Source organism: Xyrauchen texanus, chromosome 43, assembly GCF_025860055.1.
Source record: "Xyrauchen texanus isolate HMW12.3.18 chromosome 43, RBS_HiC_50CHRs, whole genome shotgun sequence".
Taxonomy (NCBI): domain Eukaryota; kingdom Metazoa; phylum Chordata; class Actinopteri; order Cypriniformes; family Catostomidae; genus Xyrauchen; species Xyrauchen texanus.
The window spans coordinates 3,520,865-3,539,818 of NC_068318.1; the positions used below are offsets into that span (position 1 = coordinate 3,520,865).

Sequence of the window (18,954 nt, forward strand, 5' to 3'; positions counted from 1 at the left end):
GACTTGAGCGTGTTACATTTTTGTATTGACTAAATCACTCTTGATCTCTGATTTATCAACAAATTTGTGATCATAAGTGTGTGTGTGTTCAGTACCTGATCTTCCTCCCAATCATCCATGGCAGGTTCAGGTGCGACAAGCTGAAGGCTGATGATGATTGAGACAGTCAATTAAATAATATATTCGATGTGCGAGCAAACAAAGTTCAACATCGTACCAAAAGTGAACAATTCCTACATCAAACTGGTACATTCGGTTACTTGTGTTAGGTTTAACATTTTGTGATTAAAATCCATTAAAAATAGATTTGACATTTTCTGTACCAGTTTAACCACGTTTCGACGACAACCGTTGTTGTTCCGCTGTGAATTCAAAGAAAGAATTTCGTTCGATGTTTAATCGTTTATGTAATATAACTTCGTCGTCTTCCACACATTTATGTAATTATTTAACGAGCCACTAAGATTAGTAACGTCAATTTGGAAAGAAAGAAAAAAATCCGTCTCGTCAGTTATTTCACAAAGGACAATGAGTCTGCTTTCTCCTTAAACATGATTTTAGTTTTCATTAGTTAAATTTTAAGACGTTCAGACATATTAATGTCGCTTTTAAAGATGAAACTTACATTTCTAAGAAGAGCTGACGGCAAGTCTGGCTGCACCGGTCTGGACGATGTCGTGAAAGAAGGAATAGGTAAAAGTGACGCAATTTCTCTGCTTGTGGGCGGGAAAAATCAGTTAGATGTCCGATTCGCGCCTTTGAATCGATTCCTTATAATGAATCAGATGAATTACTCACATTCGTTCGAAGCAAGAACTCCTTCTTTTGAAGTTAATGATCTGAATCGGTATATCAAACTAGTTCGAAACACTTTCGATCAGGTCTGAATTGAGTCGATTCAACATTGACTGAACAGATCCCAAGAGCACGTGTGACGTTTAATGATAAGATATCCCACACTACAGTAAAGAGCGATTCGGGGATGTCGTCTGTTTTTTTTAGAAACAAATCAATTACATTCCTAAAATACGATTATTTTTTTAAAACTTTTATATAAAAAATACAGACAATTTAATAACAGTCAAATAAACAATAATAAATTAAATATATAAATGTTTTAACCGAACAAAAATGTATTGTTGTTAAGTCAAGTCTAGTCAATTTTATTTGCATAGCACCTTTCACAACACATCGTTTCAAAGCAGCTTTACAAAAGATCAGCATTAACAGACGATAAAACTGTAATGTCTATAAAGTCGATGAATCATCATTGTGTAATTAGATAAAATACGATTGTTAATCGTGTTTAAAAATAAGTAAATAAATAATAATTGTATTAATAACCCCAGAGAGCAAGCCGAAGCGGCAAGGAAAAGAAAACTCGATAAGATGTTGATTAATGGAGAAAAATAACCTTAGGAGAAACCAGACTCACTGTAGGGGCCAGTTCCCCTCTGGCTAGCATCATGAATATAATGTAAACATTACTTATGTATAGTTAAAGTCATCGATTTTGATTGAACTGTAAGATTAATGACCAATGTCTTTGAAGTCCAAAATGACCAGTCCTTTGAAGTTTTCAGGGGTCTCGCGGATCCATTTAAAATGTCTTAAATTCAATTTTCCAAAATTGAAGGTCATAAAAAGTCTTTTTGTAAAATCTTAAATTATACAAAAAAGTCTTATTTTTTATTTAAAGATGTCTTTAATTTAGGGTCAGAAAGACAGGAATCTTGATATGACCTAATGTGACGATCAAACTTCAAAAGAACACGATTTAATTAATAAATACATGCGCTGTGTCCTTCAAAGTGAAAACATGCACTTTTGTATTTTCTTGGAGCATGCCAGGGCTTGTGAGTGTTTCCAGCTGTTGCAGTTTGCAATCATTAGGACATATCAGAAATTTATGACAAAGGATTGATCAGCTGTTGATGATAATGATATAGTGTTAATTAAATATGTTTACTTTAAATTTTTTATATTGTAATATGATTTAGATTATTGTAGGAGAGTAGTTTTATATCCATTATTTGTTTGGATGAGCACATTTCAAAATAAGAGTCAACGGCATATTTCAAAGTTAAAGTACACCTGGAATTCAATTCAGTTTGGACTCTTGCAGCCTCTGTTTGGCTCTCCCCATCACAGGAAGGAAATACTAAGAACACATTTTAAAAACTATTGGCAGACTCACCATGCGTTCAGACCAGAGGCGGCGAGAGCATCAAATCGACCGGAAGTCATTCATTTTCTATGACAGCTAGAGTCTCTCGGCGGCGAGAAGCGGCGCTGCGAGTCTTGGGCGGTGTGGGCATCAGAGGAAAGTTCAAGTGCAGCCAACATTATGGTAATGAGCTTTGACGCGTTTCGGCGGCAACCTATTGGAATATAGAAGTGCTCCGCTGTAGCGAAGTCTAGAGAACACAACCGTGTAAACTTTGGTTCCCACCAAACATTAGTTCTGAAGACAAAATGGAAGATAAATTATTATTGCCGTGGCAGGTTTTCCCATAATATTTGATCTGTTCCTGTTTGCTTAAAGGGATATAAATAAAATAAAAAACCGATGAGTGGACAAAGGTGTCTGAAATTGTTGAAACTGAGTTGATGAAGTGGATATTATGGTTTATATAATATTATATAATAATATATTAAAATATTTCATGAGGATATACGATACTTGTGATATGTCTTCAAAAAGATACAGTCGACATGTCTGGATGATTTGTGGCCCCTTTAAATATAGTTAAAAAAAACAAGCATTCTCAACGAACGTTGCCGTCTATTTCATATACGTCAGAGCATCCACGAATTTTCGATAGCGTTGTTGGCAGGGCAGCCAGAGCGAATTTTGACGCTCTCGCCGCCTCTGGTCTGAACACACGGTAACTGGCTTTCTTTCAACACATTATCAAATCAGCACATTCCAATATCAGTCAACCTGCCTGGATGCAGAGGAACGGCCGCCGACCGTGAGGGGAGAAGGGGCTCCTAACCGACCGCCTGGAGCGGTCAGGGCCGCTGCCAGGGGCGGAGGAGTCCCCTACCAACTGCTGAAACATGCCGGGGTCTGAGACCGCGAGCGTGGGAGGGGGAGACCCCTTCTGTTCCCCGAGAACGTGATGGGGCGTTCCGTCCGCCAGGGGCTGGAGGACTGCCTCCGATCCGCACGGGGAGGCGCGGCTGTCGTCCATTAGAGGGTGGAGGAGTGGCCAGTTTTTTCTCTCTCCTCTCTCTCTCTCTCACTGCCACTCTGCGTTGGCCTTTTCCCTCTCTTTTAAAATGTACAGTGTTTTTTGGGGGGGGGTACTACACTGTTAAAGGAAGTACCCCCCTATTTTAATTATTTCTGTTTCCCTCCCCTTGTCCCCTCCCTCATCCAGGTAGACGGGGATGACCTGCCAGTAGACGGGGCGGAAGGCATGTCCCTCCCCAGGGAAAGGAGGGGGTGTACATCATGCCGGGGGCTCCCCAGCCTGAGAGAAAGCGGGAGGAATATGAGAGGGTGGAGGGCGGGGCAAGGTTGTGATTGTACACACCCGGTCTCTTATCAGGCTAATTAAGCCTCCGAGAGGGATAAAGGCTAACTGTGGAAGGTGTAGAGAGATCGTTTACGGTCAGCTGACCGTCATGTGTGTGTTTGTGTCTTTTTGTTCAGTTTTATATTTGTGAGAAATATAAATTGTACATGCTGTCTTTGTTTGACATCTAACTCTGTATTTATGTGTGCTTAGCTAACCACAGAAGCACACCACACGCCCGAAGAGTGCATGACCTTCCGTAGCTGCTGTTAGTTCCTCTTATCTTCCTCTTTTAGAATGTTCTGTGCTCCAAAGAGCACATACTCCTTTTTCGTAAGCTAAATATCTCAGTTATAGAAGTAACAAATATCTAGGACTGCCTTATATGGTTTTGTTCCCCGTATTATTCCGGTATAAACAGTTTTGTGTCCTTGACCATGCGAGCCTTGCTGTCACTCTTCTATTGGCTGTTCTTTGTTCTTTGTTCTATGAAAGGTATAAGTATTATGCTTACTGTAATAAACTCTGAGCAGATTGAATTTAGACACTCTGTGTGTTGTTGTTCTTTCTTCTCCCTTCCGTAAGACTTCAGACTTCAGACTTCGACTCACAGCTGTAACCTGACCGGGCATGTGAGACATAAATTAGAGGGACCAGGGAATTTTGGGACCACTACGATATTCCAAATATTCCTAACAATATTAAAACTATTATTTATATTGTCAAACCGGTTCTCACCTCCTCCTTTCCATGAATCCCTTAACACGTGTTTTCAGTATTTAAAACTTGCATATATTCTAACCTATTTTACTGATAAGCATAGTTAATGCCATGTTGAATGTGTGCCCCTGCCTGTTTAAGTAAGAGCCTGTGATACATGGGGGCCTGAGTAGCTCAGCGAAGACGCTGACTTCTACCCCTGGAGTCATGAGTTCAAATCCAGGGCATGCTGAGTGACTCCAGCCAGGTCTCAAACAAAAAAAAAAAAGAGTCTGTGATATATGATTTATTTTGAGATTGCTTTGGTTTATTTTGGTTATACGATATTAATTTATCTGTTCAGGTCTTGAAAAGGGTCTTAAAAAGTCTTCAATTTGGTTTTAAAAACTCTGCAGGAACCCTGTGATTTTTTCATTTCCCATTTAAGGATTCTTCACTAAAAGACCCCTTGTGCTCCTACTATGTCTCATTCCGCGCCTTAATTCCCAATGTTGTAAATCATTCATTAGCTTCAGTGAACACAAACTCAGGTGCAGGCCTTTCCTCTTAGGATTGTTGGGCACTGATGACTCACTGCGACCAACACGACCGCAATGTCGCTTTTAAAATGTAGCTTGTATTTATCAGCAATATTTCTTGCAATAATATCTCCCTTATAGTTGCTATTATGAAATATGATATTTTATGTTACACACATAATTGCATTCAGACATTTACAATCAAATCAAACATAGCTACATGGGTCACGTGACGCCATGCGAGGAGCGGACATGTGAACGGAGAGCTCTGCGTACTTTGCTAGTTTTAACACTTTTTGTGACATAAACCGGTGAGATTCGATACACATTTTTAACTGTTCAAGGAAGACACTATGTCAAAGACTTCAAAATCCTCTGGCTCTGGAAACATTAAAAGACACTTACATAATGGCTTGCGGTCACCTTTCTTTTCTCTTCACCTTGGGACACGTCAGGGTTGCCCACTTTCCCCTTTACTCTTTAATCTTGCTATAGAGCCTCTTGCTATCTGGCTTCGTATCTATAACGGTTTTGATGGAATTTCACGTTACGGTCTAGTTCATAAACATTCTCTTTATGCTGATGATCTTTTATTGTACATTTCTAATCCTGCCTCTTCCTTGCCTATTATTTTGGAAATTGAAGATTAATTTGCAAAACTTTTTTTGTTAATGCTCAGGCCAGGAAGCTCTCATACTCTCTTTTTCCCTTCAAGATTGCACTAGGTGGATTCCAATATCTTGGGATTTTTTTCACTAAGAATGTTCAATTTTCGACCTGTCTAGATGGACCTTGCTTTCTTTATCTCTTGTCGGTCACATTAATCTTGTTAAAATGGTTATTTTGCCCAAATTCCTTTATCTTTTTCAACATATTCCAATTTGGATTAATAAGTCTTTTTTTACTAAATTTGATAGCACTTTGCGTTCCTTTTTATGGGAAAACAAACTGGCGCTTCTCAAAAAAATCAGTTCTTCAACATCCTAAGTTTAAAGGAGGCCTGGCACTTCCTAACTTCCAACATTATTACTGGGCTTGTAATATCAACCAGATTCTCTACTGGAATAGCCCTATACACACTGAAACCTGCCCTTCTTGGGCCAACATAAAGGTTGCATCATCAAAAGGAACTTTATATTCTGTTATTTGCTCTCAGCTTCCTTTAGCCATTACCAAAATCTCAACTAATCCAGTTGTCACTAGCTCTATTAAAATCTGGGTCCAATTCAGGAAACATTTCGGTTTGCATAGAGCTTCTATCTATACACCCATTTTAAATAGTTACCTTTTCGCCCCATCTTGCTCTGACCCTGCAGTCAGCACCTGGGCAGTCAATGGCCTTATTACACTTAAGGACCTGTATTTAGATGGAGTCTTTACATCTTTCTCACTTTTGTCTACTAAATACAATCTGCCCAGTAGTCATGTGTTTTGTTTTTTCAGGTTAGACACTTTGTTCAAAAGTTGTTTCCCCACTTCCCCAATTGCCATCCTGAATGCCTCCTTGATCAATTTCTCACCTTAAATGCAGGCCAGAAACATTTTATTTCAGTTATTTATAACCTAATAAATACTCTTAACGTTGACCCTACTGTTTCCCTTAAAGTGTATTGGGAGCAAGACTTAGGAGTTGTTATAACTGATGAACAATGGAGTGGCATTTTGAAACTTGTTCACTCCTCATCAATATGTTCTAGGCGTACTCCACAGAGCCCATCTTACTAATGCCCGATTGACAACATTTTTCCAGATAAGAGTGATGCCTGTAACCCCTGTAAGCAGCCTCCTGCAGATCACCTTCATATGTTTTGGAGCTGCCCCCGGCTAGCAGACTTTTGGTCCAATGTTTTTCATACGCTTAAAAATGCTCTTAACATAGACCTGGATCCCAACCCACTGACAGCCCTTTTCGGCATTTCTTTGAGACCTGACTTAACTGCCTCTTTACTATTACTTTTACTACAGTTTTAGCCAGACGAACCATTCTTCTTAAATGGAAACACGTTGCCCCCCCCCCAACATACGATAGGTGGATCCAAGAAATGTTTTGATGTTTAAGACTCGAGAAGTTAAGATTTTTACTTTCTGGATCCCTCAAATCTTTTCATAAGACTTGGAAACATTTCTTAGACTATAGTAAAGACTGACCCTGTTCTCCTTATACTAATGGGGAGGCATTATACAGTCAGGTCCATAAATATTGGGACATCGACACAATTCTAATCTTTTTGGCTCTATACACCACCACAATGGATTTGAAATTAAACAAACAAGATGTGCTTTAACTGCAGACTTTCAGCTTTAATTTGAGGGTATTTACATCCAAATCAGGTGAACGGTGTAGGAATTACAACAGTTTGTATATGTGCCTCCCACTTTTTAAGGGACCAAAAGTAATGGGACAGATTAACAATCATAAATCAAACTTTCACTTTTTAATACTTGGTTGCAAATCCTTTGCAGTCAATTACAGCCTGAAGTCTGGAACACATAGACATCACCAGACGCTGGGTTTCATCCCTGGTGATGCTCTGCCAGGCCTCTACTGCAACTGTCTTCAGTTCCTGCTTGTTCTTGGGGCATTTTCCCTTCAGTTTTGTCTTCAGCAAGTGAAATGCATGCTCAATCGGATTCAGGTCAGGTGATTGACTTGGCCATTGCATAACACTCCACTTCTTTCCCTTGAAAAACTCTTTGGTTGCTTTCACAGTATGCTTCGGGTCATTGTCCATCTGTACTGTGAAGCGCCGTCCAATGAGTTCTGAAGCATTTGGCTGAATATGAGCAGATAATATTGCCCGAAACACTTCAGAATTCATCCTGCTGCTTTTGTCAGCAGTCACATCATCAATAAATACAAGAGAACCAGTTCCATTGGCAGCCATACATGCCCACGCCATGACACTACCACCACCATGCTTCACTGATGAGGTGGTATGCTTTGGATCATGAGCAGTTCCTTTCCTTCTCCATACTCTTCTCTTCCCATCACTCTGGTACAAGTTGATCTTTGTCTCATCTGTCCATAGGATGTTGTTCCAGAACTGTGAAGGCTTTTTTAGATGTCGTTTGGCAAACTCTAATCTGGCCTTCCTGTTTTTGAGGCTCACCAATGCTTTACATCTTGTGGTGAACCCTCTGTATTCACTCTGGTGAAGTCTTCTCTTGATTTTTGACTTTGACACACATACACCTACCTCCTGGAGAGTGTTCTTGATCTGGCCAACTGTTGTGAAGGGTGTTTTCTTCACCAGGGAAATAATTCTTCAGTCATCCACCACAGTTGTTTTCCGTGGTCTTCCGGGTCTTTTGGTGTTGCTGAGCTCACCGGTGCATTCTTTCTTTTTAAGAATTCAATTCAATTCAATTCAATTTTATTTGTATAGCGCCTTTCACAACACACATCGTTTCAAAGCAGCTTCACAGAACATCAGCATTAACAGACGACAAAAACTGCAACGTCCATAAAATCGATTAATCATCATTGTGTAATTTAGACAAAATTTGATTTTAATGGTTTAAAAATAATTAAATGATAATTATATTAACTCAATGTTCCAAACAGTTGATTTAGCCACACCTAATGTTTTTGCTATCTCTCTGATGGGTTTGTTTTGATTTTTCAGCCTAATGATGGCTTGCTTCACTGATAGTGACAGCTCTTTGGATCTCATATTGAGAGTTGACAGCAACAGATTCCAAATGCAAATAGCACACTTGAAATGAACTCTGGAACTTTTATCTGCTCCTTGTAAATGGGATAATGAGGGAATAACACACACCTGGCCATGGAACAGCTGAGCAGCCAATTGTCCCATTACTTTTGGTCCCTTAAAAAGTGGGAGGAACATATACAAACTGTTGTAATTTCTACACCGTTCACCTGATTTGGATGTAAATACCCTCAAATTAAAGCTGAAAGTCTGCAGTTAAAGCACATCTTGTTCGTTTCATTTCAAATCCATTGTGGTGGTATATAGAGCCAAAAAGATTAGAATTGTGTCGATGTCCCAATATTTATGGACCTGACTGTAATTAAATCTTAGCAACAACTAATAGATAAGAGGAAAGATTCATATTGGAGAGAGAAATTTGTTATTAATATTATTTTATAAATATAAATATATAAACTTATTTAGTATTACTAATATTTATTCCTTTTTTTTTTCTTTAATTATTTTATTTACATTAACCCCTACCTGGAATGTAGGGTGCGTGTTATTGGTTCTATTTTGATTTGGAAGTTTGGATGGAGGGTTTGGAACAGGAATTTAACTTGAGACAATCTGTTTTTCTTTTGTTTGGTTGTTGTTGTTTTTTTTTTTTGTTTACTTTCTGTTTGATTTATAAAATGTACAGTTTTGTTTTGTTTTGTTAATTACCAATAAAAAAAAGATTGGAAAAGACACTTACATGCTCAAGATGATTCCCCTCAGCAACAGGTCAAAAGACCCGGACTCAATTCGGACAGTGAACTGAACGAAATCCGGTGTAAATTGATGAATGTGTCAGCAATCCTGATGAAGGTCATTGCAGACTAGGAGGATCTTGCTGTGATACCTCAATTGATCAATGGCATGGAGACGAAATTCTCTGAGATGGTTACAAGAATGTCGGATGTTGAGAAACTGATTGATTATCTGGAGTCTTCTGAGAGGGAATTAGCTGCTAACACGCTAGCGAACAAGGCGAACTTGGAACTTGTTTTGAAAAAATTGGAAAACCTTGAGAATCGTTGCCAAGCGAAACAACGTCCGAATTGTTGGAATTCTTGAGAATGAAGAATGCCGAGATATGTTGAAATTCCAAGACAAGCTCTTCCCGAGTCTCCTCGACATAGCAGGCCATAAGCTGGAAATCGAGAGTGCTCACATGGTCCCTACTTGTAGATCCGCATAGGGAGACAGGCCCTGATCAATTCTGGCCAAATTTCTGAGATCATCCAATAAAGATCTCGTGTTACTAAGGATGGCCACAGATTATTTACATGCCCACAGCAAGCATTGGTCTTCATAAACTCAATGGAATGAGTAAGCCATGGTGTGATTCTCACGTTGCAGCAAGTGGACCTGACTCACTGAATATTCATTTGACCGGAGACGGTGGTGTGACAGAGAGAGAGTTACGGACAGCTGTCCAACCCCTGTGTATGTGTTTGTCTTTGTGGTTACGTTTCTCATTAAAATATTACGTATATCGTCAAGCCGGTTCTCGCCTCCTCCTTTCCATGGAATTATGTTACACCCTCCTATTGGATGGAGTTTGATTTGTGGAATTGTGGAAGCTTTCGGATAGATATATAAAGCAGAGAGAGTCTTTTTCTACCATTCCCTCAGTGAAATCTGCTGGTGGGGAAATGTTTACCTCAGCCATTGATATTATTAATGCTTTTAAAGTATTCTATCTTGATCTTTATAGTTCTATGTCTTCATCTACTGATGAAGATATTAGAAATTTGTGGAACCATTAGAACTCACTAAACTGACGACTGAGCAAAAAAATTCTTTTGATTCTGAGATAACCTTGGAGGAGCTTGGTGAGGTAATTAAGGCCTTGCGTACAGGCAAGGCTCCAGGGCCAGATGGTTTTAGTGGGGGGTATTGGTGGGGGTTAAATGCTAAATGTTGATTCCATGTATATATGTTTTTCTTTTCGTGTTTTCTGTGTGAATCAACAAAAATGTTAACCACAAAACATAGCTACATGTATACAAAATAAACTAAATTAATCTAATAAGCTCTACAACAACCTCTGCAGCCTTAGGTTGCCTCAATCACTGTGTCTGATAAAGTATTGTTTTGTGTGAGTGATATTAGCGAAAAACAAAGTCACCTCATTACCTTATCACCCATCGTCTTATGGACCATATTCACAGCAGTGCCATATATTTAATTGGAATGTTCAATGCCATGTTCTGCATCAATATGTATAATAGTCATATATCACATCTCATTTTCACTGCTTGTGATATCTAGAGTTTGTTCTACTGTTTTTTAAAAAAAATAAAAATATGTTTATGGGAAATGTTTCAATGTTTTGTCCATATAATTATCAAAAACAGTTTAAACAACAGGCCAAAAGAGACAGTAGGTCTATCACTCACACAGTATTCTCATCCCCATCAAAAATAAAATATGTCGCTACTGTAAATAATATCCATGTGTTGAAAGAATTTGCAGTACATAGTTTTAAAGAACTCATGAAAACAAGTTCAGGTGACACTCTTGAAATCAAACCGTAGAGTTGTTAAACTACCACATACCACTGCATTCGTGCAGAGATGATGATGGGGAGGAAGGTGCAGTGCATACCACAATTTTTGGTTCCCAGAACGTTATTTAATTATTTTTTTTTTTTTATGGACATAGAATATTCCTTGTAGGTTTGGAAAACGTTCCCCTAATGACCTCCTAACATTCTCCTAACCTCTGTTTTCTGATAATCTTTCTGCAACCTAGGAGCAGGATCCATTGTATAAATCAGAGGTGTTTAAACTCATTTTGCGTCTTAGGGGTGATTGGACCAAATGACATTGCTTGGTGGCCGAAGTTTATATTTACAAGTTATATACTGTGTGTGTGTGTGTGTGTATATGTATATATATATATATATATATATATATATATATATATATATATATATATATATATATATATACAGGGATGGGAGGGTTACTTTGAAATGTATTCCACAACAGATTACACAATACATGCTGTAAAATGTAATTTGTAACATATTCCGTTAGATTACTCAAGGTTAGTAATGTATTCTAAATACTTTGGATTACTTCTTCAGTACTGGTAGATTTTTTTCACTTGTTTTGACTATAAAAACTTTTCTGTCAGTACAGTAAGACCAAATTTACATTTACATTTATGCATTTGGCAGACGCTTTTATCCAAAGCGACTTACAGTGCATTTATTACAGGGACAATTCCCCTGGAGCAACCTGGAGTTAAGTGCCTTGCTCAAGGACACAGTGGTGGTGGCCGTGGGGATTTAACCAGCGACCTTCTGATTAACAGTTATGTGCTTTAGCCCACTACGCCACCAAATTAACAAATACATGTTAAAAATACATTCTCTGAAAAAAAAACGAAATATCTCATGCAGTGTTGTTTCTAAAACAAGATAAATCAAATTGATCATACAATTAACCAACAAAAAAGAAAATGGGTTCCACATATCATTTTTAATAAGACTTGACTCTCTTCACTGTTCCTCCCTGACAACCTTTTAAGAAGGTCAGATAATTGCCACTTCTTTCCAAATGCAGCCAAACTGCCCAGCCGTCTATGTCCCATCTCTTCGAATGCCGCCACTCTGCCTATGAAATGGGGGTGCATCAACCGACTTCCATCCCCTTAGCATAACTGCCTGCCGATCATCACGCTGGTAAGGACCCAGCTCTTTACATGTTTATTCATTATATTAATACCTGCCCTAACACCCAAAATACAAACTCTGGGGCAAAATAAGATACGAGTGCCCAAGACCTCACTGACAAAATTCTGAACCTTTGACCAAGTACAAGACCAAAACAAATGGGCTATGTCCCCATCCTCTAACTTGCATCGCCAGCAAGTGGGTGTGTCTTTAAGGCCAAGCCTATACAATATGGAGGGAGTCCAAAAACAATGATGTAGAATCTTAAATTGAATGAGGTGCCCTCTTGCATCTCTAGATGCAGACTTATTTTTGTCTCTCTCCCATGACTTCTTAAGAGATAAGATATTAACATCTAGCTAAATCAGGGAAATTGGACAGTAACTCTTACACTCATTTAGATCCTTTTTAAGGATCAGACTGATTCTGGCTTGTGTCATAGTTGGTGGAAGCTTTCCATTCTTATTATAATTATAATAATTCCATATAAACTTCTAGCAAAAGTGGGGCCAATTCTGTAGCATTAGATCTAAAATATTCAGCGGCAAAGGCTTCCGGCCTCGGAGCCTTACCTGTAGGGAAGGCCTTAATTACCTTGCCTAGCTCCTCCAAGTTATCTCAGAATCAAGAGAATTGTTTTGCTCAGACGTCAGTTTAGGGAGTTCTAATGGGTACACAAAGTTTATAATATTTTCATCAGTAGAAGAAGGAACTATAAAGATCAAGATAGAATTCTTTAAAAGCATTATTAATATCAATGGCTGAGGTAAACATTTCACCACCAGCAGATTTCACTGAGGGAATGATAGAAAAAGACTCCTTCTGATTTATATATCTTGCCAAAAGCTTCCCTGCTTTGTCCTCTGACTCAAAGTATGACTGTCCGCAACAAAATAGTATTATATCTGTATTCTATATCTGAGTCCTCATTGAGATGACATTTGGTGCTTTAGCTTTGCCTCTGCACTTTTAATATTCTCTTTCAACTCCACAAGTTCTCGTGCTTTGGACTTTTTGATGAATGAGGCATACTGACTGAGGCAAATTCCTCCCATTGGCCCTTATCAATCATGGCTTCCTAATAATCCCCATCCATGAATTGGCTCTATCACTCCACTCTATCCTCTACACCAGTAGTTGGTGTGTGGTGAGCATACTGGGGCACTATGGATGCCATCGCATCATCCAGGTGGATGCTGCACACTGATGGATGCTGCACACTGGTGGTGGTTGTGGAAAGTCCCCTGTTCACTGTGTAAAGTGCTTTGAGTGTAGTTTCAGAAAAGCGCTATATAAAAGTAACATTCATTCATTCATTTATATAAAAAATCCCTGATCATCAACATTATGTGAGTAAATATTAGCCAAAATAAAACTTTGCCCCTGAATTTCTGCTAAAACTGTGATGACTCTTCCTAATTTATATTTAATTTGTTTGAGATATTTGAATTTGAGATGCTTTGTAATGATTCCCCTGCTCTTTCATGAGCCAGCACTAAAGAGAACATGCCCACCACATATCTTCCCAAATTTTTCAGCTTCCTGCTAGGAAAGATGCATTTCTTGAAGAAACACTATATCATATTTTTCTTTTTATGGGGTGCCCCAACCCATTCACATTCCATGTGGTGAGAGATAATCCACTCATATTAACATATGACACTTTGACATATTAGAAAAAATAGATTGTGTGCAGAGGCGTTTCCAGCATTGAAATACATCCGGGGCTTAGTCCAGACAATTTTATTTTCACACCAGCAACCACTTCTCTGTAGTCCAAAGCTGGTGAGAGGGTATTCTTTAAGTTTTGCTCTGGCTGGGCCTGTTTTTACAGTTCCTAAATCTTCCACTCTAGTACTATCCTCAACATCCTCTCTCCTCCCTGAATCATCTGTGATGCAAAAGAACAGATACAGCACATAACTTATTGCAAATCAGCTTCAAACAACTAATTCATCAAGTGCTACATATTTCAAATTGTAGACCAATACCATTGAAGAAAATGTATTGGGAAGAGCAGATCCGTGGGATTGCCCTAAGATCTATCATGATTCTTCAATTTTCATGTACAGTACCATAAAGTCATCACAAAAGAGTTATATTATAGTGAGTAAAGTGAGGTAAAATAATATTGAATATAAATAATTTATATTTTTTTACATAAATAGTCAAAATGATGTATAAGATCCTAAGTTAAAGCAATACATGAATAACTTTAGCCTAAGTTCATTGACACACCATGGCATCGAACTGTATATAATTCTCATCATCTCTATGAGAATAATTCATCTGTCAAAATCCTTTCATTAGGATCATTGGGATAAACAATGTTTCACTTTTAACTTTCTCTAAAGTAAAGTGACTGATTAATTGTTACCAGTTTCCATGCCTGATTCTGGCACAGCTGCTGCTGCTGCTCCTCAGTCTGTAGCTCATCTTTGCTACACTCTACAAAACCATTTAATCAAATCAAAGTGTATATTTCCTACAAACTAATATCACAAAACAAGTCACACATACATTTTATGCTAATCCTTATTGGTTATCCTTAGCGAAAACAACACCTGATAAACAAGAAAAGTACACTCCGAACGGGACTCGAACCGCAGCCTCCGGTGTGAGAGGCGAATGCGCTAACAAGGAGCAAAGAAGTTGCGTCAATTGAGTCAAGGAGGCTACAACATGTGATGACAGTCGGTAGTGGACCTCTTGAGGTTTAGCCTACTGTGGGTGAAAGCCAGCCAGATGATGATCTTCAGACTTTAAGGACAAAAACAAATGTGAATTCTTACCCACTGACTTCTTTCGGAAAAATCCCCAAAGCCTCATTTGCTTCATTTTTGCTGTCTTTCCTGGTAACTGCTGTTAACTTGCCACTAAGTAACGTTAGTTGATGTCAACGACTGTGCCAAAGCACAATGAAATAAGGCAACTTATGATTACCGGGGTTTACATAGGCTTTTGTCCGGTTTCATATTTGTCAGTCCACTTTTCAAAATACATTCGGGGCTACACTCAAAACATTCGGGGTTGAAGCCCCGGCAAAATCGGCTGCCGACGCCTCTGATTGTGTGTCAAAAACAAAATGATGAAGACCACATTCCAACATTAGAGCAACAATCAAACACCGAACTTTCCCCTGAACCAAACAAACAGAAAAAAGAAAAACGTGTGTATTAACCCCGTGCACGACAGCGGCAACTGGAATCAATCCTTCTAAACTCAAACAGTCCATGTATGCCTACGAGAGCCCCCACGAAAACTTAGCCGTCGGATTTCTCTAGTCCGGTGCTTCTATAAAACTTTTGTGAGACAGAATTACATAACAGAAGAATATCTATAAAACAAACTCAAAAAATGCCCAATAGAATAAACACAAAGGACGTGTAGAAAAGAACGTTCATCCACATACTGTCCCGAAGGTGTGTTCCTCCACAAAACAAGCTCCGGCCTCCTGCGGAACCAACATACACACACACACACAAAATAAATAAATATACAGTGATCATTGCAGAGCTCTCTCTCTCTTTCGGCAGCAGTCATTTCTAGTCCACTGCAATGTAATGGCTCCAGTTTATCATCCCAGCACAAGTGTTACAACTCTTGACAAATGTGGTTACATCAGAGGCTAATGTGGGGTACCAAATTTTGTTCTGTATGAGATTCAGGGTTTGTTGGATGCCTGGGTGACCTAAGCTTAATGAAGAATGAACCCACTGGATCAAAGGTGTGTGTACCTGCTCAGGAACGTAGGTTCTAGCACTGTGACAGATGTTTGGGGGTGGATCAGAAATTTGTGCATGCTGAATCTTGTCCATGATCTCCCATCTCAGGGGTGTGACTATCAAGGATGAAGGAAGAATTGTGTCCTCAGAATATCTGTGCAGCAGGGAGTCATAAAGCCATGACAAAGCATCTGCCTTGATGTTCTTGGTGTCTGTAACAAAGGAGACAGTGAAATTGAAACGGGTGAAAAATAAAGACCATCTGGCCTGTTGTTTGTCCCCCTGAATATATTCTAGATTCTTGAAAAACTGATAAAAATTGGCAAAGCCTAGGAATCGTTGAAGCTCCTTCTCAGATTTAGGTTGTGGCCAATTCTGAACTGTTTGTACCTTGGCATTGCCCATGGTTATTCCCTGTGTGCTGATGATTTAGCCAAGGAAGGAAATGGTATTTCGATAGAATTCACACTTCTCAGCCTTGCATATAACTGATTATCAGTTAGCTGCTGAAGAACTTACCACACATGCTGGATATGTGTCTCCACAGAAGGGTAGTAGATTAGAATGTCATCAATATAGACAGTGACCCATCTGTTAATCATGCTTTTGAAGAGGTTGTTGACAAATGCTTGAAACACAGAATGTGAGTTGGCCAGGCCAAAGGGCATGACCTGATACTCGTAGTTATGAGTGGAAATGCAGTCTTCCATTCATCTCCCTCGCATATCCTGATTAAGTTGTAAGCACTTTTGAGGTCTAACTTGGTGAAAATTGTGGCTTTACGAAGTTGCTAGTGTTCTGCTTGGACTAGAGGTAGTGGATAAGGGTATTTCACGATGATAGCATTCAAATCCTTTTTCTTGACAAAGAAGAATCCAGCAGAAACAGCTTAAGTGGAGGGGCAAATGAAGCAGTTCTTACGGATTCTCTGATGTAATCCTCCATCACTTGAGGGCAGACAAGTGATAAATCTTACCCTTATGGGGAATGGTGCCTGGCCATAGTTCAATGTCACAGTCATAGGAACGGTGAGGGGGAAGTTGTGAAGCTTTGATCTCACTGTATGCCCCAAGCAGATCCAAGTATTCTGACAGGATTTGGGTCATTTTGTCAGTAGAACTGAAATTGTAGGCCGTGCGGCAAGGTGTGAGAAGTTTCTGGTGTAAACGTGTCTGCAAACAGTTTGGACTCCACCTCTGAATTTTTCCCTCACTCCAAGAGATCTTTGGACAACAAGCAAAAGAATTACACGGATCAGTCCAGATGCACTCGAAACGTTCTCAGTTTATTTTATGTAGATCCCAAAGTATTAGGGAATGATTAAAAAAAAGAAGCATGTACCGTTGTGGAATAAGCAGAGGCGAAGCTCTTTAAAGGAAACATCCCGGCGTAACATCTTAAATGTACGGAAGCTCAAAGATGCCTTGCATTATTATTATTTTTCTGTCTCGTTTTCTCGTGATCTCGACATAACTAAGGTTGTTTTCTCGTGATCATGACTTAATCTGCTCGTGATCTCGGCATAACAAAAAGTTGTTTTCTCGTGATCTCGACATAACGAAAAGTTGTTTTCTCGTGATCATGACTTGGTTTTTATCCGAGATCTCGACGTCTCTCTGTCATTGACAACTTCCAGATTAGTGTCAGACACCTTAGAAGAAGACTATCACGTCTACAACTTTGTCGTAGAAAATACATTGACCCTGAACGTTTGGTCAATTTCATTGCCAGCCAACTTGAGGGCCCGGGACGTCTGCAAGCCAGCCGCGATTTAGAGCCGAGTGCGCGCATATTGCAGTTATGGCGGTACTTTGCGGAAAGCACAGAAAGACGTGCTTCTTGACTCCTGTTGAGTGCAGAAGAAAGCGAGTCTTATTCTATTATGAAAAAGCATTTAAGTGTTTGTGACGTGCTGCCTGGTGTTTATTAATATGTTTGATTTAGCCTATGTGAAAGGTGACTGGTTAGAATACTCTTGGATAGGGCAGGTGAATATTTTATAACCAAAGTGAAATGAATTAACATAACTTTACATTTACATATAATAAATTGTACTTTTCTGCCAAGGTTCTCTCATTGTCCTTCATACCTTGTAATAAACTTTTAATTGTAAATCCTGTAGGTCAATTAAAAACTGTATAGAAAATTAAAGGCAAAAACAACTTTTTGTTATGTCGAGGTCACGAGAAAACGAGACAGAAAAATAATAATAACGCAAGGCCTCTTTGAGCTTCCGTATAAATGCAGTAAAATTGCTTTATTAAAGTTCAAATAATACAGAAGCAGCTCATGTTAATAACTATAAACTGGCATTTCTCTGTGTGGTCGGTGCCTCTTCCATGAGTTCCACGCGAATGTCCCGATCTAAGGGGAGAGATTGAAACTGCACCCGGCTGAGAGAGACTCTGCCTCGGGGAACTCATCCCTTGCGTGCGCACGCTAAATACAGCTAAATTAGAACTTACTCGCGACTTATTTAATCATAATATATGTCACTGTGCATTTCTTATCATGAAGAAAATTGGCAATATGCAGCTTTATTAATAAGAGAGCACTTTGCACATTAGTTTGTAAATTGTTTTTTTATTAATTCTATTGTATGCTTGTTTATTTAGGCTTTTTTTAATACTTGGTAAAAACTTAAATTAAAAGTTACAAAAGTTGAAGCAAATCTTATATAAGTGTTCAAAAATACTTTAAACATACATTGTTCAGTTTTGTATAAATAAAAAATAGTATATTTAAATTAAAGTGTTGCTCAATGGTATATTTTTGTTCTTAGTTCTGCTGCTAATGTTTTGTAGACTTTGTTAATAAAAGAGTGTGGTTTAGTAATCTGTTTTTGCTTTGGTACCGAAAATGGTATCGAGTACCGTGAAATTTCACTGGTATTGGTACGACTACTGAAATTTTGGTACCGTGACAACAATATTCACAACAATGTTGTTTCTCTTCTAAATTCAAACAGGTTTTTGCATGGGCTCTACTTGGTGGCTTTTGCAAGGAAGTTCTAACTGTTGGCTGTATTCAGGGATGGGATGGCGGGCCCATAGCAGATTATTGATCCTAATAGAGAGTTGA

General features: G+C 38.8%; 1 protein-coding gene across 1 annotated transcript in view; it reads right to left on the minus strand.

Moving 5' to 3' along the window:
• The window catches only part of ddx4 (DEAD (Asp-Glu-Ala-Asp) box polypeptide 4), a 120,897-nt gene extending 103,918 nt beyond the window's left edge, over positions 1-16,979 (minus strand). The window contains exons 1-2 of the mRNA XM_052115583.1: positions 16,850-16,979; positions 15,886-16,085 (exon numbers count right to left, since the gene is read on the minus strand). Of these exons, the coding sequence (XP_051971543.1) occupies positions 15,886-16,085; positions 16,850-16,979 (330 nt within the window). The remainder of the gene's footprint in view (positions 1-15,885; positions 16,086-16,849) is intronic.
• Between the last annotated feature and the right edge of the window lie 1,975 nt (positions 16,980-18,954).